This window comes from Opisthocomus hoazin, chromosome 1 (assembly GCF_030867145.1).
Source record: "Opisthocomus hoazin isolate bOpiHoa1 chromosome 1, bOpiHoa1.hap1, whole genome shotgun sequence".
NCBI classification, from domain to species: domain Eukaryota; kingdom Metazoa; phylum Chordata; class Aves; order Opisthocomiformes; family Opisthocomidae; genus Opisthocomus; species Opisthocomus hoazin.
Window position 1 is genome coordinate 79,989,637 of NC_134414.1, and position 23,209 is coordinate 80,012,845.

The window sequence follows — 23,209 nt, forward strand, 5'->3', positions numbered from 1 at the left end:
CAGGGACTATGAAGTCCTCTGTTAGGACAGATAATCCATTAATGTGAGATAACAACGTTTTGGTAAGGTAGTTTTAGGTTTTGCACAGATTAATTAAATGGTGTTTTAGCTTTTAACAAAAACGTATCAAATGTTATTTTTATTCCTTCTATCAAAAGTGAATTTTTTTTTAATGGATGTACAGAAGGAGGAGCCTGGTTGCCAAAAGACAGTAGAACTTCGCAGATCTGTGTAACTCACACAGTGGTCTGGGAGGACAGTTAGACTGCAGGAGAGCGAGCTGGAAGAGGCGAGGGTTTATTGGACTTCCTGCAGTCGCAAACTGCCTGCCGCTGGCCTAGCTGGATGCACCGCAGAAGTGGCTGCTGCACAGGGGACTTGGCCAAAGACTGGGATCCAGCCAGCCAGTGCCCAAGAGACCCAGCAGAGCGGCTCGTAGAGTAACTCCACGTTGTAGCTGAGGTGTAAAGCCGTACTTGGTGTTGTCGTTGGTAGCGCTGGCAGAGCTGTTGAGCTGAACTGTAGCATCATAAGTTCAGAGCAGGCTTCACGCTTGCCAAGGCGTAAGGTTTCGCAGCACAGCTGATGCCAAAAAAAGGGTGTCAGTCACCCCCTTCCTTAGCAACCATTTCTGGCCAACTGGTTCCTCCTTCCTGCTGTCCCCGGGGCCCTGAGCCGGGCCAGCCCTTCAGCCTGTGCCGCTGGCAGAGCACCTCTCTGCTGCCATCCCGGGGCTTCTCCTCTCTGCTTCCTCCTTGAACGCCATCCTTTGTTCTACCCAAAATGCCTCTAAGGTTCTGTGAGCGGGTACACACTGGGTGTAGGTGGCTGGGTGCTGGCAGCGGGGCTGCAGGGACAGCCTCTGCGAGGAGAGGCCAGGGGCTCTGGCCACGCTGGGCAGCTCCAGCAGACCCACCGCAGAGCATGGCCAAGCCCCTCTGCCACACCAGTGGCACATCTGCAAAAACGGGGTTAAGGAAGGGCAAACCCACTGTGTAGCAGCGCGAGAGAGAGGAGCAATGGGGAAAGGAGAGAAGCAGCAGTGTGAACACTAAGGCTGGAGAAGACAGAGGGGACGGAGGTGCTGCGGGTGCTGGAGCAAGGGTTTCCCTGCGGCCCGTGGAGAGGACCACAGTGGAGCAGACACCCACCCTGCAGCCCATGGAAGACCTTGCAGCGGAGCAGGTGGGGGTCTTCTGCAGGAACTTGCGGCCTGCGGAGACCCCACGCTGGAGCAGCGCTTCTAGGACTGGAGGGCTACCAAGCTGATGAGGGGACTGGAGCATCTGTCCTATGATGAGAATCTGAGGGAGCTGGGCTTGTTCAGCCTGAAGAAGAGAAGGCTGAGAGGGAATCTTAGAAATGCCTATAAATATCTGAAGGGTGGGTGTCAGGAGGATGGGGCCAGACTCTTTTTAGTGGTGCCCACTGACAGGACAAGGGGCAACGGGCACAAACTGAAGCATAGGGAGTTCTGTCTGAACATGAGGAAGAACTTCTTCCCTCTGAGGGTGACGGAGCACTGGAACAGGCTGCCCAGGGAGGCTGTGGAGTCTCCTTCTCTGGAGATATTCAAGACCCGCCTGGACAAGGCCCTGTGCAGCCTGCTGTAGGTGACCCTGCTTCGGCAGGGGGGTTGGACTAGATGACCCACAGAGGTCCCTTCCAACCCCTAAGATTTCCCCTAAGGTTCTGTGGACCTGTGACCCCCGCCGGAGCGGAGCGGGGCGGAAGTCTCGCGGTCGCCAGTGGAGACGCGAGGAAACCGGAAGCGCGCGAGGCGGGGCGGGGCGCTGGCGGGGGGGCGCGGCCGCTCCCTGCGGGCCGGCCGGGCGGCGGGACCGGCACCGCCATGGGCTGCTTCTTCTCCCGCCGCAGGAAGCCGGCCCAGGGCGGCCAGCAGCAGGCGGCGGCGGCGGCGGGGGGAAGCGAGCAGGGCGCGGCGGCGGGCGAGGAGAAGGCGGCGCCGCAGTACAGCTGGGACCAGCGAGCCAAGGTACCGGCCGGCCGCGGCGGGATGGGGGGGGGGGGGGGGGGTACGGGCTGTCGTGGCGGGCAGCGCCTGGCCGTCTCCAGGCGATCGCGGGGGCTTCGGCGGGAAAGCGTGGAAGCGCTGCGTTCAGTGCGTTTCTTCCCGCCCGCGTCCCGAGTTTCGCTCCCGGAACGCGCCGGGACACCGCGGCCCCGCCGGGCCCGCCCGCCCTGCCGCCGCCTCGGGGCGGGGAGGGGGAGCACGGGGCAGGCCGTGGGCTTGGGGTGGTGGTAGCGAAGAAGATCCCCAAACCTTCAGGCCGTATTTTACAGGTAGAGAAAAGAAAACGCGCGAACTGATCTGAATGCTTGGCTGGCTTGTTTTTCTAAACTTAGCCGGGTGCTGCAGGGTGTCCCCGAAGTCTTCCGAGCAGCCTCAGAGGAGCTCAGAGGGAGGTGAGCTGGGGAGCGGGTGTGTGGCCCGGAGGCGCTGGTTCCTCGGGGACAGAGATGGGGACGAAGTCGGTTGATCAGTGCTGGGCCTGCTGCTCCGACTCCCCGACACCCTTTCACGAGGGTGTGTAGTGTCAGGACAAGGGAGAGCGGCTCTAAACTGAAAGAGGGCAGATTTAGATTAGATATCAGGAAGAAATTCTTCACCATGAGGGTGGTGAGGCACTGGAACAGGTTGCCCGGAGAAGCTGTGGCTGCCCCCTCCCCGGAAGTGTTCAAGGCCAGGTTGGATGGAGCTCTGAGCAACCTGGTGTAGCGGAAGATGTCCCTGCCCATGGCAGGGGGGTTGGAACCAGATGATCTTTGAGGTCCCTTCCAACCCAAACCATTCTATGATTCTATGAGTTTGCAGTGTGGCGCTGGGGAGAGGAGGGGAGGGTGGCAGCTTGCTGCTTGTGCCGAGACTGTTCTTGCAGGGAGAGGGCTGTGCCGAAACCCTGGCTGAGAGTAGGAGGAGAACAAGTCTTGGCTCTGTGCAAAAGTACACGCCGAAATGGGCTTTTGAAATCGTGTGATTTAATCTGAGAGTAAATTCATCAGCTTCAGCTCAACTGATACGAGATTCTTTACCACATCTGCTATGTGGCGCTGACTTCTGAACCTAGCAGGAGGAGAGTCAGGGCACGGAAACACTGGATTCGGAGACCAGCCAGCCTTGTTGCTAAGGAGATGGCTGTTGTTAACATGCTGGAAGTAGGTTCAGGCTAACAGGCGAGGCTATAGCAGCACAAACTCTCTCTGTGGAGGAAAAAGTGCACGTAATGTGTTGCATGTGCAAAAGCTTCCTCCTTTTCTATAAAAGACTCTTAGAAACCAGAAGAATCGGTGAGCTTGAGCTGTGTTACTGAACTGCAGAAGCCCTCAAATTAGCTGCTTAATTTTATACTGCACAGCTCACAAACAGCGATTGAATGGTCAAGCCCGTTTCTCTTGCTCCTTGCAGCCATATCTTTCATTGGGCTGTTAGGTGCATGCTTAGTACGTTAAACCAGGAAAGCAGTGCTGAGACGCTTGGTCTGAGGTGAAGGAATAGCGAGCCCTTGGTGCGGTAAACTTGTTGATCCAAGTTTGTATTAAGTGATGCTAAGTCAGTGTTAATGTAGTGGCTTTAAGTGTTGTCTCTGATACATTATCCTGTTGTCTATTGCTTTCTCATTTCTGATGCATCACTTATACTTACTCATTTCACAGTTTGCTTTTGTACACAAAGTTAGATTGAAGTCAGTCAGAAAACTTATGATATCAAGACTCCTTTTTGTCCATCAAGTGCATTGAATTGTATTCTGAACCCAGAACACCTCAGTTCTGTTGACAGAGGTGCTAGTGGTCTTTTGGTGTTAATTTCCTGTCACTTTTAATAACATGTCAGCACATCGTTTGGGTTAGGGGGGTGTTTCTAATTTTAGGGTCTGCTACAGATGGTTGGACTCTATGATCTCAGAGGTCTTTTCCAACCTATGATTCTATGATATTCAGTGATGTAATTTTGGTTATGTCGTGCAGTTCTGCAAGCAGGTTTGGCAGTTCTCTTGTGAGCTATCTTCTGTACGTTCTTACATGTGGGTAAGTCTTGCTGCTCAGAGGCTCCGGCTGCCTTTGTGTAAGCTAATGCTGTGCTGACACTCTTACTGTAGGCAGAAAAATGTAGGCACGCTCGTGTGCATGCCTGTCTGATTAGGGATGTGAAAAGCAGTGACTGCTAGCTGACAGCTGTGCTGGAAGAAGCTCTGAACCCGAGGAGTTTCTACAGTGAAACTATTTCTTCTGCTTCTGAAGGACAGCATCGTTAGTGTAATCTCTTTTAATTGTGTCCCAACGGCAAAAGGTGATCAGTATTGGTATTGTCTGCTAGGGCAGACCTAGCCAAAGAGTAATATGACAATACCCTAGTGACCATGTAACTCGTATATAATAGTCCCAAGCATGGACTGCATGGTAGAAAACTCCAAATACAAAATACCATAAGATGCTGATAGTTGAACTGAAATTAAGGAAAGTATATGAATTTGAGGGGCCTTTTCAGATTTCTATGTGACCTCATGTAAGCGAGGACAGAAGTCTGTGTTTTTAAGGTATGCAAAAATTAATGAAATTTAGACTGTATCATAAATCTCCTGGAATCTCTGTAATGCTTGCTGACCCTTGGGTTTGGAGAACTGTATGGAGGTTACTTATGGTGCAGCAGAAGAATCAAAGGATCAACTTATCTTGAAAACAGAAGGGAAAAGGATGAGTGTTCAGTTTCTTGCTGCTCTGGGATTCTTAGTCCAGGAGAATAAGCAGAGCACAGTTTATTATGGAGTGTTATTGCTGTGCTGCATTCTGGGGACTTGTCGTGTGTTGATGTCATTGGGCTGTCATGAGAGTCCCTGTCTGACCGAGTGTGGGAGAGGAACTTGGTGGTGCTCGGCCCTCCTCAGCCTGCTTCAGCTAGGTTTGCACCTGGAATGTGAAATTTATTTCTGCTCCCGGGCTCCCTTTTCCTTTCCTGCCTTACTGCCTTCTGTGTGACTAGGGTCGTTTCCACGCGTGACCAGTGTGATAACTACAGCAGGAACTGAATATGGGTACATGAATATGGGTACATGTAGACAGGAACTTGGGACTTGTGTCTTGTCATGGCAGATATACCCATGTGCTGTGACCTTCTCTGCAGAAGAAGACACAAAAATCTGCGTTGTCTTTTTTTGCTGTTGTCTCATGTTTAAAGAAGTAGGATTAGATTAATTATGGTCACAGGGGCATGTAAAGCTTAGAGGGACTTTCCTTCCCAGATTATTTTTTGTTTCAGAAGGAACAAGTAAGGTTTTGTTTTATGTCAGTTGACTTGCAACCTAACTGCTTTAGTTGATAGGAAACACGCAGCTATCATTGCTATATTGGGTTGTGATGGCTATGTTCAAGCAGTTCAAAAAAACCTCAGAGGTGTAACTTTCTACGTAAATCATAGATAGTCTTTTGTTAGTTACTTTACATTTGATGGTTCTGCTATCATGATCTGAGCTGACTTGGACATCCTGAACTATCTAGATCTAGTTTTGGTAGCCACTTTATATTTCACTTTGGAATATAAATAAAATCACTTTGTCTTCTTTCTTTTTGTTTTTTTTTAACTAGACAGTGAAATATTTTGTCCTTAAATCCAGTGCATCTCCCTTACGCTTCCCAGTGCACCAGAGGAACTACTGCTGTATTTCTCAAAATGTAGTCTATCAAGTGAGAAACAGTCAGCAGGTTCATGTTAAACAATATTTCCAGTTAAGTCAGATATAGGCATGTAGTAGCTTGCTTTCTTCTTCCTCTTCTCCTAGCTGCGGTATTTGGCAATGGTTTGTTGCTCAAAAAAGTATGAGAATGACCGTTTTATGCTATTACGGGTGCTCTGGAAGAGGGGAAGATCACAAAGAATAAAATCAAACATGTATTCAGATTGTTGTGTTGGCACACTTAAAGTCAAGGTGTGCAGGAGGTGCTCCAAGGTGAAAAGTTGTATGCTAGTGACTGGAACCTGTACATGTCCCTGTTTCCACCTGTACTTGTTGCCTAAGAATCTAGAAATCTCCCAGAGGTGAGTAACTTCAACAGTCTCCAGAGGATGTTGCAACTCAGTGCTTAAGGGCACCAATCCCCTGCAAATATGAATATGCAGAAGTGTCTAGGCCTGGGAGTGCACTTTTCTTGCTTATTTCCTTTCTGTTAATTCCTCTACTTGCAAAAATAGCAAGTAAAGCCTCTTAAGTTGGTGTGCCTACCCTATAGCTGCAGCTTTTAATGTCACTGGGTCAGCAGCCAACTCTTGTATGTCATCGACTGCGTATAAATCCATAGCTGAACCACACTCTGCTGTGATTTAGAGAGATAAGGAATGATTTTTTGAGAATGATATTTAAAAGAGAAGACCTTAGTGTAAGTGGATTAGAAAGGCTTTACAAACTATTGTTTACTCAGCAGGCTAGGCCCAGGTAACTAAGGGAGAACCATAATCCATTAAGAATGTCAGTGCCTTCTCATATTTGTGGTGGCATGTCATTGCTGACTAAAACTCCTTTCCTGATGGACCCAGTGAAGAAATCTTGTAAAGACATGAATTCACACCGGAAACAGTTCAAGAAGCTGTTGGGATCCTTGGTGATACTTGGCACAGTTACCACTAAAAACTGTGAGGGTCTGGTACTTCTAAGTCTTCCTCCAAAAGTCTTGGTGCCACTGAACTGGATAATGGTGGCTGAAGAGATGTATGTCATCTACAGCCTTCACGTCTGGCCTCTGACCTTCTTGCAAGACAAGTGTTTACAGGAAGGAAAGCTGCACAAGTTGCAGCAGAACTTCCTAGAGTTCAAAGCAACTGTGACAAACTTTTGTTTGCCATCATCTCTCTCCTTTCTTTGTTATTTAAAATCCCTGCTCCTTACAATTTGTCCTCCAGTATTTTGTAACACGCTTATCACCAACGTCATCGCTGGTAACTGAAGATGAGAGGTCTGTACCTCTGTTGAGGGGGAAGAATGTTGTGTAAGCAGGAATTACTTTTTCATCATCTTATCTGGTTACTGTAGGTCACTCTATGGAGTAATTCCTGAACCTGCACATAGCACTTCTGTTAGAAGGTTTGAACTTTTGAGCTGTACCTATGTCTATGAATACATGACTTGTATCTACTCAAAAAACTTTTTACATTCAGTTGAAAGAATTTAAAATTGCCTCTACAGATAGTGTCATCATTTGGACTTAAACCAGCCTGGGGAAGAAAAAGACATTTTAAAAATGTATTAAGGGATGGAGAGTGAAGCATCTGTCTGGGTGAGCTGGGTGGATTTGGGCGAAGTTCTTTGAAGCTTTATCCAAATGTGAAGGATAAATAGATGAGTTATCAAACAGTTGACTTTGGCTGACATGCCACATGCTTAAAATTTTACAGCAAAAGTTGTACCGAATGGATGGGCAGAGAAATCTACATAGCTCTGGTTATGCTTGTATGAGGCTGCAGATGTTACCTTCTTCTGTTGCTTTTGGTTTTCCTGGCCTGCTTTTTTACTACATTGCTGAGACAGCTTAAGAAGCAGTTAGTGCTGACTGTCAGGGGAAGGAAGGTGGACACAGTTGACTTCTTATTAACCTGTTGATGACAGCTGCTGGCTTCAGAGACTCTGAGCATGAAACTTCTGTGATGAGTGTATGGACAGCTGTTGGATGCATCCTCAGACCAGTAGTTCTGCCTTCACTCTCCTTTCTCTGTTGTATTTCTTTTACCCAGGGGAAGTGAACCATTCAGATCTGCTACAGTCTCTTGGGTTACCCCCTTCCTTGCAGCAGCAATAACCCTTTGGGGGGAGAGAGTGTTAAATCTGTTTCACTCAGTCCCTCCAGTCTGTATGGCGTTGTTAGTCAATAAGTACTCTTGGTCTTTAAGAGGAAAACTGCAAAGCAAAAGTAAAGGAAATTGGCAAACTCCCTAGCACAATGAACAAACTGAGACGTAGGACTTGCATCAGGGCAGAACTGTTAATTCACATCAAAATTGAGCTCCTGGAGGTGGCAGTAAGCTGACTTTTTTTATCCTTAAACTCAACTACTACTCTTTCTCAAGCACTCTCATTTGAAACTGTAAGCCGTGGGTTAGCTGACTAACCAGTGTTTTTCACCTAGGCCTAAGTAAAATTGCGAGGTGCAGTTGAAGTTTCACACACCTCTGCAAAGGCTGCCATGCAGGCCGAGCTAGTGCTGCTTCAGAGGCTTTTTAGAGCAGAGCAGTTTAGAAGGACGTGTTTAGGTGCCAACTTTCAAAAAAGCTGTAAGTTCCGGAAACTTTTAACTTCTGCCTCCTAAGAGAAGTAACTGTTCTTCTGTACCCTGTTTTGAAGGCAGTAAGCCTGTCTCCCAGGGTTATTAAACAAAAAAAAAAACAACAAACCAACATATATGTATATACACACACATAAATGTTCTAGGGGATGCCTGGGAAGAATGTGTCCAAAAGCAGTTTTAATACTTATTTATATTCATATTCTCTCATACTTGAGAATATATCTTATATATGGATCAAATATGTAACATCACATGAGACTTCAGACCTTGGAGGGTTAGAATCCGGATCATACTGTGTCCACAGAATGTTCGGGGTTGGAAGGGACCTCTATGGGTCGTCAAGTCCAACCCTCCTGCCGAAGCAGGGTCACCTACAGCAGGCTGCAGAGGACCTTGTCCAGGTGGGTCTTGAATATCTCCAGAGAAGGAGACTCCACGGCCTCCCTGGGCAGCCTGTTCCAGTGCTCCGTCACCCTCAGAGGGAAGAAGCTCTTCCTCATGTTCAGATGGAAATTCCCATGGTTCAGTTTGTGCCCATTGCCCCTTGTCCTGTCACTGGCCCCATTCTCCTGACACCTACCCTTTAGATATTTATAAGCATTTATTAGGTCCCCTCGCAGCCTTCTCTTCTTCAGGCTGAACAAGCCCAGCTCCCTCAGCCTTTCCTCATAGGAGAGATGCTCCAGTCCCTTCACCATCCTCGTAGCCCTCCACTGGACTCTGTCCAGTAGCTCTTCATCTTTCTTGAAGTGGGGAGCCCAGAACTGGACAGAGTACTCCAGATGGGGCCTCACTAGGGCAGTGTGGAGGGGAAGGAGAACCTCACTTGAGCTACTGGCCACACTCCTCTTGATGCACCCCAGGAGACCACTGGCCTTCTTGGCAGCCGGGGCACACTGCTGGCTCATGGTCAACCTGTTGTCCACCAGCACTGCTAGGTCCCTCTCCACAGAGCTGCTCTCCAGCAGGTCCACCCTAAGCCTGTACTGGTGCATGGGGTTGTTCATCCCCAGGTGCAGGACCCTGCACTTGCCCTTGTTGAACTTCCTCAGGTTCCTCTGTGCCCAACTCTCCAGCCTGTCCAGGTCACGCTGAATGGCAGCACAGCCTTCCCGTGTATCCACCCCTCCTCCCAGTTTGGTGTCATCAGCAAACTTGCTGAGGGTACACTCTGTCCCTTCATCCAGGTCATTGATGAAGTTGAGCAAGACTGGGCCCAGTACTGACCCCTGGGGGACACCACTCGTTACAGGCCTCCAACTAGAGTCAGCGCCGCTGATGACAGCCCTCTGAGTTCTGCCATTCAGCCAGTTCTCAATCCGCCTCACTGACCACTCATCCAGCCCACACTTCCTGATCTTCCCTAGGAGGATGTGATGGGAGACAGTGTCGAAAGTCTTGCTGAAGTCGAGGTAGACAACATCCACTGCTCTCCCCTCATCTACCCAGCCAGTCATGCCATCGTAGAAAGCTATCAGTGTTGAGTGTTGCTGAGTGTCCATGCTGTGTCCCTTATCACTTGAGCCTCCCAATTTTATTTGTAACTCTTCCAACGAACTTTCCTGGATATGTGCTAGTGGTATTAAATACGACTGAGGGGAGATTTCTGGGAAGCCACCTTCATTATCTCAACTTGCATTTTATTTGGAAAATTCAGCAGCTGCAAACCTGCTTTCCTGTCTGGAGGTCAGATATGTTGTGTGTAAAGGAGTACATTTTATGGGTTGGTAGAGACTTTTAGCTTCCCTTAGCTGTTCTGGACAAATGCTACCTAGGCTGAGCTGGTTTAGTGAGTGTCTGGCATTAGCCCATCCCGGTTCATGCCTGTCTCTGGTCTCTAAATCTTGTGTGAATGTTTGAAATGCTGAGGAGGAGAAGTAGGAGGAGGAGGTTCTTACAAATCGGGCTATACAGCAACTGTTGTAACGCGTTAACACTGATTACGGTGCAGCAAACTTTAGGGCCCTCGGGCTGATAATCAAATAGCAGGTTTGTGAAGTGGTTTTGTGCTAGGCTAGTTCAGATACTTGTATACTTCTAAGTGCTATTTTAAAAAGCTTTCACAAGAGGGCAGAGTACAGTTTGCTCTGGCAATTGTAGTTGTCTTGAGATTTACGTCTATCTAGAAATGAGCCAGCTCAGATTTCTTGGCTGTATTACGCTGCCCACCTGTATGGCATACTGTCCTGGGCGCTGTGGCTTGTCAGGCGCTGCTCCCCACCGGAGGGTCCCCCAGAAAGCCACCACCTCTCTCTAATGTCCCTTCCCAGCGGTGGGATGCTGGAGCGTGGAGGAGGAGAGGTCTGTGAACCTGCCTGCTGCATCAGCATTGCCCTTGTTTCCTTGTTGGTCGTAGCTAAAAAAATCATGTGGCTGTTGTTAGCATGAAAATCCTGTAGTTGTTAGGGCAAGATAATGCTGTGGCACAGATAAGCAAGCTCTTTGTAGTTTGCAAACATAATAAAGGAGATACTGCTTGAAAGCAGCAAGGTTTCCTTGCAACGTGTTGAGGTGTGGTAGAATATGACCAAGAAAGTTACTTGAAAAGGAAATTCTGTGTATCTGTAGCTTTATGGGTCTTTAAGTGTGTTGGCCAATTCATTTATTAGTTATTGTGATAATACCCAGGACCCTCATCCTTGGAGAAACAATTTAAGACTCCACAGAGCAAACTAGCTCCCTCCACCTCCTTTCTTTATTGGAGGACAAACTGAGTTAGTTTTTTTTTTCCCCTGGAGCTTCTCAGAAGTGTAGTTTCAATTTTTTGTTCTACCTCAATACTGTGCATTCCAGTAGTTTAGCTAAAAGAGCTGCTTCTGATCTTGCATCGCTCTTTGAAGAGTTTTCCTGGTTATCCTGTACAATTCAGTGCTACCTCAATTAATGCAAGTCAATTGACATTTAGCATATGATAATCTCTGTATTTGAAGACTTTCATGTTCTTTTCTTCTTCCTCCTTCAGATTGACCCCAAAGATTACACTTTTTCTGGACTTAAAGACGAAACTGTGGGTCGACTGCCTGGAAAAGTAGCAGGGCAACAATTCATCATTCAGGACTGTGAGAATTGTCATATCTACATATTTGACCATTCTGCTGCAATCACTATTGATGACTGCGTAAACTGCCAAATCTTTTTGGGACCAATAAAAGGCAGCGTGTTTTTCCGTGACTGCAAAGATTGTAAATGCATAGTGGCCTGCCAACAGTTTCGCGCGCGGGACTGCAGAAAGCTGGAGGTGTTCTTGTGCTGTGCCACCCAGCCCATTATTGAGTCCTCCACAGGTATGAAATTTGGATGTTTCCAGTACTATTATCCTGAGCTTGCTTTACAATTTAAAGATGCTGGACTGAGTATCTTCAATAACACATGGAGCAACATCCATGACTTTACCCCTGTGTCAGGAGAAAATAACTGGGGCCTTTTGCCTGAGAATGCTGTAGTCCAAGATTATGTTCCTCTGCCCAGCTCCGAGGAGCTGAAAGCTGTCAGAATTTCTACAGATGCAACGAAAAGCATAATACCAGTAACTCGAGGGCGGAGACAGAAAAGCAGCGATGAATCGTGTTTGGCTGTGTTTTTTGCTGGTGACTACACAACTGCAAACGCCAGGAAGTTAATTGATGAGGTAAGCGACCTTTGTCTTGGTTCAGCTTTTTGCATTTCTAACCGAACTCTCCTCTGGGGAGCCTCTGGTGCTCCCTGCAGGGAGAACGCAGAAACTCTGCCTGTCTGCTACCCATACTGATCAACTACACTGTTGAAAACCTTAAAGCAAGGTAAGAGATCAGAGCTCATCTGATGAGACAGTTGTTTTACAGCTGACATCCTGTGACTGGCACATCTGTCCTCCGATAGTTCGAGTGTATTTTCCACCACAACACATCAAAGCTGCGTTCTGAAGAAAATGCATAGTTGATTTGACGAACTTGGCCACATGTAGAGTAAGTGATTGGCAATACTTATGAAAGGGATATAGCCAATTAACTTGTTAGCTTATTGCACTGAAAGTCACAGCTAACAAAATAGTCTGTCCTGACAGTTTTTCCAGTGCTAACAGAGACTTTAAAAAGCTAACATGTTAAATTGTATCCTCCCTGCCACCCAGTACTGGAATTTTTTTCTGGAAGAGGCAGTGAGTGTTTGTCACAGCTGGTCAGCTGTCTTTGATTACTTAACTAGCTGGTGATGTCTTTTTTTTTTTTTTTTTCCTTTTTTTTTGTCTTTTTTTGCTGTGAGGCAGTATCTCCCAAGCTTGGCTGAGTTTGTGCTTTCCTGGGGCTAAAATCTGGGAGTGGCTGGCTGCTTTTAGCATCCTGGAGTGCCAGGGATGAGAGAGCCGAGCCAGTAACCATGAGCTACAGCTTTTGAGAGGGGTATCTGCGAAAGCTGCTGATCCCAGTGTTGTACAGTCAACAAAAAAATTGATGGAGCTCCTTCTTTTGGGTTTTTAACTGCAAAGAAAGCAAGCTGTAGGGTGTTCTTATGCCCCACATGCTGCCCAGTTGAATTTTTATGGAATGGAGTTACTAACAGCTACTTGAGTGAAGGGAGGTAATGATACTTACGGGTTGTTTTTTTGCTGCAGAAGGAATAGCTACAGTAGAGAGGTTAATAGGTGTGCTCTCCTCTGTTAGCAGTTCTTTAGAAATTAGAATTAAGAAGATGCTAAAAGACTACCTAGTGAGATTATGTAGAAACCTTACTGCTCTGTATTAACAGATGATTTGGAACTACAAGTACGGTTGCTCCTTCTCCACGTGCTTTTAGTTTCATATTAGATTTGAAGTAAAAAGCTGCATGTGTTTGTAAGTTTGTAGCTTTTTTTCCAAAATGGAGAACTTCAGCAGTGGATAGATGAGAGTTTGAGCTAATGCTTGACTGAACCATTGCAGACTAATGAGAACTGCTTGACTCCAGATGCTGAATGCTTTTAATTCCCATTAGTTTCAGCTTGTGAGGGATTGCGGGGGAAAAAAACCCACAACCTTGGGCCATAATATAAAACAAAAATGTTCACATTTACTCCTCTAGGTGCACTAGGGCAGAGGAGAAAATCTGGATGAATGGAATGAAAATAAATAGAAATGTAGGAAAAGCAAATGGTCTTTGAAAAGAGAAAAAAGGGTCCCTTTGCTGTGTAACGTAATATGTATGGGGAAAATGGGTCTATTCCAATGTAATCTGGGTACTCGAGCTGAACTCGCTGCCTTAGAAGCATTTTTAACATGAATTCTTTCTCTGTTAACAGATGACTGGGAAAGGCTTTCAGCTGGTACAGACTAAAGAAGTCTCAATGAAGGCAGAGGATGCTCACAGAGTTTTCCAGCAGTGTGCATCAGAATTCATTCCACTGCTTGAAAGAGGTGAGTTTGTGGTGTTTTCTTTCTCCTCTTGGTCTAGAAACCTAGCTGTCACTAGGGAGTTCTGGAGAATCAAGAGGAATGAAGAAGAAATTTGTGTTTCAAGGGCGTGGTGTAAAGCCAGTTGAGATGAGTTTTGGAAGCATCAGTCAGGCCCTAAACCAGCCAAAAGTCCTGAAAGCATCGGAAACGAGCTGTTTTACATGTATTTTGTGCTTCTGCCCCCCCTCTAGTGGTCCAACCCCATAGCTCAGGAGCAGTGGCACATGAAGATCTGTCTGGGGTGGTCAAAGGCTCCACGTGCTTTTAGGCTATTTCTAACTTACTACCATAGCTGCTTATTGCAGAGTGCTGAAGGGCAAAGGGGTCCAGGCAGCTGGACATTCTTCAAGGAGGAAGTCTTCAAGGCACAGGAGCAGGCTGTCCCCATGTGCCACAAGACGAACCGGTGGGGAAGACGACCGGCCTGGCTGAACACGGAGCTCTTTCTGGGACTGAGGAAAAAGAGGTCTGACACCTATGGAAGAAAGGGCAGGTGACTCAAGGGGAGTACAGGGGTCTCGTTAGGTCATGCAGAGAGGAAATTAGAAAGGTAAAAGCCCAGCTAGAACTCAGGCTGGCCACTCTTGTAAGGGACAACAAAAAATGTTTTCCTGAGTACATGAACAACAAAAAGAAGGCCAAGGAGAGTCTCCATCCCTTATTGGATGCGAGGGGGAATATTGCCACCAAGAATTAGGAAAAGGCTGAGGTACTTAATGCTTTCTGTTGCCTAAGTCTTTAACAGTCAGACCGGTTATTCCCAGGGTAGTCATCCCCCAGTGCTGGAAGATAGGGAAAGAGAGCAGAATAAACTTCCCATAATCCAGGATGAACCAGTTAACGACCTGCTATGCCACCTGGACACTTACAAGCCCATGGGGCTGGATGGGATCCACCCAAGAGTGCTGAGGGAGCTGGCAGAGGAGCTGGCCAAGCCACTCTCCATCATCTATCAGCAGTCCTGACTAACAGGAGAGGTCCCGGATGACTGGAGGATCGCCCATGTAACACCCGTCTACAATAATGGATGTAGGATCCTGGGAACTACAGACCTGGCAGCCTGACCTCGATGCCAGGGAAGATTATGGAGTGGTTCATCCTGAGTGTGCTCACCGAGCATGTGAAGGACAACCAGGGGATCAGGCCCAGCCAGCATGGGTTCATGAAAGGCAGGTACTGCTTTGACCACCCTGATCTCCTTCTATGACCAGGTGACCCGCCTAGTGAACGAAGGAAAGGCTGTGGATGTTCTCTACCTGGACTTTAGTGAGGCCTTTGACGCTGTTCCATCACACAGCATCCTCCTGGAGAAACTAGCTGGCCATAGTTTGGATGAGTGTGCTCTTGGCTGGATAAAGAACTGGCTGAATGGCTGAGTGCAGAGAGTGGTGGTGAATGGAGTTAAATCCAGCTGGCGGCCGGTCACGAGTGGTGTCCCCCAGGGCTCAGTTTTGGGTCCAGTATTGTTTAACATCTTTATCAGTGATCTGGATGAGGGGATTGAGTGCTCCCTCAGTAAGTTTGCAGATGACACCAAGCTGGGCAGGGGTGTTGATCTCCTTGAGGGTAGGAAGGCTCTGCAGAGGGATCTGGACAGATCGATGGGCCGAGGCCAACTGTATGAGGTTCAACAAGGCCAAGTGCTGGGTCCCGCACTTGGGTCACAACAACCCCATGCAACGCTACAGGCTTGGGGAGGAGTGGCTGGAAAGCTGCCTGGTGGAAAAGGACCTTGGGGTGTTGGTCGACAACCGGCTGACCATGAGCCAGCAGTGTGCCCAGGTGGCCAAGAAGGCCAACGGCATCCTGGGTTGTGTCAGGAACAGTGTGGCCAGCAGGAGCAGGGAGGTGATCGTGCCCCTGTACTCGGCACTGGTGAGGCCGCACCTGGAGTGCTGTGTTCAGTTTTGGGCCCCTGACTACAAGAAGGACATTGAGGGGCTGGAGCGTGTCCAGAGAAGGGCAATGAGGCTGGTGAGGGGTCTGGAGAACAAGTCTTATGAGGAGCGGCTGAGGGATCTGGGGCTGTTTAGTCTGGAGAAGAGGAGGCTGATGGGGGGACCTTATTGCTCTCTACAGCTACCTGAAAGGAGGTTGTAGTGAGTGGGTTTTGGTCTCTTCTCCCAAGTAACTAGTGATAGGATGAGAGGCAATGACCTCAAGTTGTGCCAGCGGAGGTTTAGATTGGATATTAAGAGAAACTTCTTTACTGAAAGAGTGGTCAGACACTGGAACAGGCTGCCCAGGGAAGTGGTTGAGTCCCCATCTCTGGAGGTGTTAAAAAAAACATGTAGATGTGGCACTTCAGGACATTGTTTAGCAGGCGTGGTGGTGTTGTGTGGATGGTTGGACCTGATGATCTTAGAGGTCTTTTCCAACCTATGATTCTATGATTCAACCACCTAAATGTCCAGTGTTTCTGTATTCATAAAACAAATCAGTATAGATGTGTATAAAGCAATTGTTAAATTCCTGTTTATAACTGGTGTACAGTCAGAGTATGTCAAAGCTTTTTTTATTGATCTGACTGTAAGTGGGTTTTGTCTCTTCCTGCAGAAGTACTGACATCTTGCCATCTGTTATATGCTATAGCTCACTTAGTAGTAACATGCAGTTTTTTTCGTAGTAACATAAGAGGTCTTTGATGCTCATTGCAAGAATAGGGCAAAAGTTACTGCACTTAATCAGATGGCAGTGTAGTTTAAGGGCTATTTGGCACCCGTGTGGGAAGAAATAACATGTTCAGAATGAAACCAGAGAAAGGGGATCTGCAAATAGTGGGTGAGAACAAGTCTGAAAATCAGGCAGTTTGCTATCTTGGGACTGAGACAAAAATGCCTGAATGACTCAGTCCTACTCCAGATGTCTGTGAAATGGCTCACTATCTGAGCAGTATAGTCTGACTCACTTCCATCATGCCCTGCGCTCCTTAGCGTTTTTGTGCTGTTGCTGCCTTTGAAGAAGTACAACTGGAATCCTGCCAGAGTCTCTGCAAAAATGAGCATGGAATTGCAGATATTTTCTTCTCGGATAACACTGTACTTTCAAGCCGTGGTTAAGTGTTTTTAATTCTTTATCCTGCATTACGGCTGCTCAAGCAAAAACCATAAAATGCTTCTTGCAAGGTTCACAATTCCCTATGGTTTGAGAAATCTACTGTTTCAGTGCCAAGCTGGAAAGTAGTATTGATTCTAGATGAAACTATCTTCCAGGTCCAGTGGTTGCTTTGGAGTTCAGTGGAGATGGTGCTGTGGAAGAATGTCGAAGCACTATAAACAATGTTTTTAGTGGGACCAAGGTAAGCTGGTATATTGATTTGTTGGCAGAAAAAGTTGCGGAATGTCTAGGATACTTCACGGTCAAGCTGTAGCACTGACATACTGCACAATCTTTTTAGGTTTCTGAATAGTAAAATCTGAACATCCTGGTTTTTTGTTGTTGTTTTGGGTTTTTTGTACTCAAAACTCAAGATGCTTGTCAGAGGTAGGAAAAATTGCCCTAGGAAAGAGAGTACTAAATCCCCGTATCCGTTGAAGAATAGAAGATTTTCCGCTTAAAACTGTTATTTCGCATAATAGTAAAAACAAGTTCTGTAAATATAGTAGGGAAAAGCTCTGCTCCAAGCCTTACACTGAAGTCTGCTGTGTGATGTCCTAATCTATTAAACCCTGACAAATATGATGAAATATCAACTTTTTTCAAGGTTTACTTTTGCTGTGTAGTATATTGCAGAATGCCTTCCTTCAAAGGCATTTTTCTTTTTTCTTCTGTCAGCTTGCTTTACTGTAGCTTCCTTACGCCACACCTCTTCTTTACTTGCTGTCCTCGTTTCTCTGAATGGCAATGGTTTTGAGAAAGTTCCTGGAAACAATTAGAGCACTCCTGATAACATAAAAGTGACAAATCCTTTGGTTTCAAGCAGCTATTCAAAGAAGACTGGAATGTCTTTGAGACACAGCGTCCATACAGCTCCTTGCTGTCTTTTAGTTCCTTTCGAAAGAGTTACTCGGAACTAGACTGCCCAGTTTCTGGAAGACAATCATCTTGTAATAAGTCATCTCAAATGCAGCTAATGTTTGCTGTTTTCGCATTTGCCATTGCACCAAAAAAACTGATGTGTAGCGGGCCTTAATTTGACTCTCTGAGTCTGGAGAATACTACGACTACAGTCTGGGCAGTGTTGTGATATTACTGATTCTTCCTGTGACTCAAGTCATCACTGCAAAGTTTACCATAAAAATGGCCTCTTTAAGCAGGAGTTTACAGTGGCTTTTTTTACTTTGCTTAGCATATTTTTTTTTTTCAAACAGATCAAAGCTGATACTAGGTAGGTAATTCACTCGTTCTTCTAGATCTTTTTCTCTGTTCAAAGACTGAAGTGGTATTAATTATTAGAACAAATAAAATTTTATATTTTCCTCATTAAAACGATTGTTGTCAGTTATTGTAACACTGAGTGTCCTGACCTGAGATGCATCCAGAAACCTCAGACTGTCCACTTCATGCTGTGAAGCAAGGGGTTGTTCTTGGAGGTGAACTGTAGTGTTTGGGTTCAGTTCCAGAGGTGAAATTACTTACTGCATCTGGATCTAAATCTTCTGTTTGCAGCCTGATTCCGTAATAAAACCTACCTCACTTTTTAAATACTTGCTGGACTGAATTAAGAAGCAGAACTTTGGGCATCCTGAGAAGTATACACCTTAATTTAGATAAAATCTAACTCCGATACTTCTGATAAACACTGGGTTTCTGCATGGATCCCTAGATAACTGAATATCATGAGTCTACATTTTTTAGAAAATGTATTTCTTTCTTGGCACATAATTTAGAAGCTAGGGAGTAACAAACTTCAGGCTTGCTGCTACCAGCAGGTTCAGGAATGCTCTACAAAGTGGTTTCACCTCATTGTTGGCTGCCCTTATCGTGTTTGAGAGTTGTTATAGTGCTCAGAAAGAATTATAGGTATCCTTGATCAAGAAACAATGGCAAAATCTGTTAGGAAGACAGGCATGCTGTAAGATTTTTGCAAGAGATTAATCTGCTTTTAGTCAGGTGGCTACATTTGCATTTGAAAACCACAGTTAAAAATTATTCAATTCATCCATTAATAACCTTAATTTCACCAGATTTTTGTTTCTGAAATAAATTTGATAAACAACTCTAGATACTCTAGTAAGGGTAGAAAAGTTCTTCAGCAATAGCACCACCAGAGCTTTTCGAGCTGTTTGGTAGAAGCACCGTGTTACAAGGAGAGCTGTGCGCTGAAGCAGACTTCCTATTTGCGTGGCCTGGGTATGCCTGCACGCCTTGCCTCTGACATTCTTTCTGGTGTGACCTGCTGCACTTCTTTTGGCGTGCTTTCTAATATTGTTCCTCCGTCTCATTGCTTGTTCATAAAATACTCTGTAAAATGTAAATTCTAATATCTTCGTAGTGAAGGATGTTGAAAGAAGCAAGGTATTCAACCGTTGTGACTGTGGTACCAATCACTGTTGCACCAAACTACTGCCAAATAATTAGTAGATGTTCTCAAGTCCCTTCAAACAGAGGTTTACCATGCATCCAAGGAACAGTCTAGGAAACTTACTTGCTTTGTGGTGATATAATCTTTTTTTAAAATGAGAAATTTACTGGACAACAGGATATTCAACTTAAAACACATAGTTTAAGCAAACTCCCAATTCAAGGAACAGTCATAGTTTACATTCATGTAGTATTCTGAGCTGAAGCAGAAAAGTGATGACTGTAGGACCACAGTCATCTGGAATAATCCATTCCTACAGGCCCAGTGCACTTTAGAATAGCTGAGTTGGCTGTGCCAACACTGATGTGCTGAGACAGTGAGGATTTCTGCTTGACGTATAGAAAATACAAGACAGTAAGAACTCAGTTCAAGTTTTTGATTGAGGCTATCACTTGAATGTTGAGATGGATGAACAGCCACAACGCCACAACGCTGTCTGTTACAATGAACTACTTGGACGTTGCCTAAGGCATTTGTAGTTGATTTGCCTTAAATTTTCTAAGATGACTGTCCTAGAGCTTGGACTTCCACATGCGTCAATCAATTTTGCAAAATGCAAATGTAATTGAAGTTATTTAAAAAAAATAATCACCTGATGAAGAAGCAACTAAGTGTTTTGAGGGGAATATAGCGGTGCAAGCGAGTCTTTCTTACAAGCTCTGCCTTTCTGTCAAAGGAAAGCTTAATGGTAGTCTAAGGGTTTAGCGTGTTTGTTTCCCCACCCCACCGGACAAAGTTTGACTTTACCAAGCAAAATACATCTAAATGAACGCTACCTGAAGCTGTGACCCCCGAATAACCGAGCCCAAAACTTTTAATTCTCATCAGTGGAAGGCTGGGATTACTGCAGCTAGCATGCCTGCTAGGAACAGGTGATGATCACAAAGGATGCGTCAGGGCTGAGAGAATTCTCGAACTGTTCTGTCGCACAGTGGAAACCAAGCGAGTTGTGCCTCTCGTGAAGCGCAAAAATAAAAATAACTGTTACTGGCTCTGAATGAGCAAAGACTACTTGAACTTCTTTATTAGTGATGCATAACTATTTCCTTGTTTAATAAAACAGGTTTTTGTATCGGAGAGCAAGGCATCAGCGTCTCAAGATGTAGACAATTTCTACAACTTTGCTGACATGCAGATGGGAATGTGAAGTTTAACATGAAGGTGTTCACACATATGGTTTGTCTCAGCACTTGGATGTCCCTTGGCTTGAATACTGCAGTAGTATCTGAGAAGTTTTGTCATTTGGTTTTGTATTTCTCATACGTCCCTTTTATAAAGCTATTGGTGGTTTTAATACCATTTTACGTGAACTGGAGTAAATGGCATAGCTCCCCACATGCATTGTGTTAGAAACTTGTCTTTCAACTCCAGAAACAGTGGAGGTTTTGTACTAACTTTTTACAGCGATTTCTACACTTCTATTGACATTTGAATATTTCTTGTGAACATCAAATGCTAATGTGTATGTGAAAAGTGCAATGCAGATCCAAATTTGATGCAGTAGTAATTGTTACCTTTCTAAACAGCGTGTGTGAGTTGAAGTACATTTACGTGAAACTTGCTGTTCAAAACTTTCCCACGTGCAAGTTTGTCTTCACTGGGGGCCAGGGAGGAAGCTGCAGTCACCAACTTTTTCTGGAAGTCTAGTCTAAAATGGATTCTCCTTATAGCACGCTTTCAAAAGCAGCGTGTGACTTATAAAATGTACATCTGGCTTATTCTGCTTCAGCGTCTTTTTTGAGTAAAGTTGTTTGCAGTGGCATTTATGCTGAGAGTTGTCATAATGGCATTCTGGTAAGCGAGCGCTCGCCAGGCTCTTCTGCTTTGAGGTGAATTCTGAGCATGAGTGCTCTGCTGAAGATGCTCTGGGGTTGCTCAGGGTCTCTGTCAATACTGCTGCCTCCGATATTGGATATACATGAGGTTCCCTTGGACTCGGAGCAGTAAGTCCCTGGCACTGTTGTTGTTTGTTAGAAGGGACATACAGCAACCAGGAGTCAGAGAAGGGCTCTGATGGCATTGAAAAAGCTCTTCCTCGCTAGACCCCAGGAGAAGGGTTTTACGCTCAGTAGTAGTACTGAAAATTTTGGCTGTGAAGTACTAGACACTGCTGTGGGGTTTATTTTGGATTCATGCTAAAAACAGACCGAAGAAGTGCTACTAGCATTTTGGGAGATGCATTTGAATAGTGATCAGTAAGGATGCTTATTGATATATAGTGCATATTAGAATGCAGATCTGTATGGATATTAAATACATGATTTATTTTTGCATATTACATCCTTACTTATTTTTCTACATGAACTTAAAGCTTATGTCCAGGTTTACAAGCCCTCTAATACTTGAACAGATTGTTCATGCAGACACACAGAACCAAATTTCTTAATTGAAATTGTGGCTTGCCAGTTTGTGTAGCCTTTGCAATCCATTGAATGGACTGGGGCTGTGCTGAGGTGCTAAAGCAATAATTTCCTCTTTATGGTCGTCTGTCAAAAGGGAAGATTGTGTGCATCTTAAATGAAAATGAGTCTCGACTCATCAGTTTCACAGCTCTGGAGTGGGTGGCTAAAAACACATCTCTTTCTAATTTTTTAGAATTAGCACATGAAAGAATCTGTTCTCCTGAAATTCATAATTCTGTCATGCTCGAGGGAGGTTCTGTGCTGTCATTCTGTTGCTACTAGCCAAACGCTTGCCTTTAGTTTAACAAAAGGTCCTAAGGACATATTCTCAATACATAGTTTAAAGTTATGTATAGATTAAATAAGGAAGACTATCTCCTGAAGTTGCTAAACCATTAGTGTACTGCAGGTAACAAAAATGTCACTTCTGTGAAATGTTTTTATTTGACAAAGTGAAATAAAATCAAACTGCCACCAGAATCTGACCAGTAGTGGAAATTACCACTTATTTGCACTTAGCCAGCCAGGATTTTTTTTTTTTTTTTTTTTAATATGTGTGAGGAGAGGCTGTGAAAACAACTAAAAATCTTAGATCAATCTCCAGAGTGCTAGTGCAACTCATCATGAACATTTGCAGGAATTATTCTAGACACGTACAGTAAATGTATTTTTCTGGTATGGACAGTACATTAAAATTGTGTAATGTACTTCAGAACTGTCATTGTGTAATTTATCTAAGCAGTGCATATATTGGACCAGCTTGGTCTCTAAACATTTACATATAATATTTCCATACTTACACGCTGACACATGGTTGTATGTATGTTTATAGTTTTTGTATCATCAGCCTGCTCTGGAAACACAGTCCTAAACTGATTTTTGTGACTACTCTTGCTGGAGGACAGGATTAATTGACAATCTAGGCTTGAAACAGTGGAAAAACTTTTCTACATGCTAGGAAAGAGCAGAGTATTGTGCTTTTTTTTTTTTAATAGCCTGCTTACCAACACAAAGAGTTTTTAATAAAAAACCAAAATAATGAAGGAGTTTCTCAATCCAATTATTTATCTTTTGACTTCAGTTTCTTGCTAACAGGTGTTAAGAACACATCTAGTATAAGCATCAGGTATTGTATCCATTACAGAATGATACGTGCTTCATGTAGTCTTTGTATGTTTGTTGTATAGCTTTTTATGTAATTTGTATTGCACTGTGAATGTGATTAATAATAAACGTTGAAAATCTAAACTCTGGATTCTGGAAGACTTTTTAAAATTATTGCAAAACATAATTACATTATATTAAATATAAAAACTGAATTCCATGTTTAAACAGGCGCTTTAAATAGATACTCACAGCTAACTGGAAATAAGCATTAACTCTGAAGTCATCCATCCTCCAAAAAAGGTGAATTTTTGACAGCAGGGATTTCTTTCCCCAGAGTCACTGAGGATATGATTAGCTTTACAGTGCAATTTTCCTAGTAAAATATGGAAGAACGTACTCATATATCAAGCTGTAGAGATACAAGTACAGAGATTCCTGGATGGAGACTGTTAAAGCACTTCTCCCTGATCTGTGTGTGCATG

The 23,209-nt window shown here is 44.9% G+C and overlaps 1 protein-coding gene across 1 annotated transcript; it reads left to right on the forward strand.

The window, feature by feature from the left end:
* Window positions 1-1,830: 1,830 nt before the first annotated feature.
* RP2 (RP2 activator of ARL3 GTPase) lies at window positions 1,831-22,868 on the forward strand. Its single transcript, XM_075427446.1, has 5 exons — window positions 1,831-1,996; window positions 11,252-11,917; window positions 13,541-13,655; window positions 16,907-16,992; window positions 20,282-22,868. Exons 1-5 carry the CDS (start codon window positions 1,853-1,855, stop codon window positions 20,363-20,365), a joined length of 1,095 nt encoding a protein of 364 aa, XP_075283561.1. The 5' UTR covers window positions 1,831-1,852; the 3' UTR covers window positions 20,366-22,868.
* The last annotated feature ends 341 nt before the right edge of the window (window positions 22,869-23,209 follow it).

What these genes read in the sequence shown, in the direction of transcription:
- RP2 (XM_075427446.1), top strand. Translation starts at nt 1,853, where the DNA reads ATGGGCTGCTTCTTCTCCCGCCGCAGGAAGCCGGCCCAGGGCGGCCAG. An exon ending in CATTCCACTGCTTGAAAGAG is followed by an intron (nt 13,656 to 16,906) that starts GTGAGTTTGTGG and finishes ACTATCTTCCAG; the next exon opens with GTCCAGTGGTTGCTTTGGAG. An exon ending in ATGTTTTTAGTGGGACCAAG is followed by an intron (nt 16,993 to 20,281) that starts GTAAGCTGGTAT and finishes TTAATAAAACAG; the next exon opens with GTTTTTGTATCGGAGAGCAA.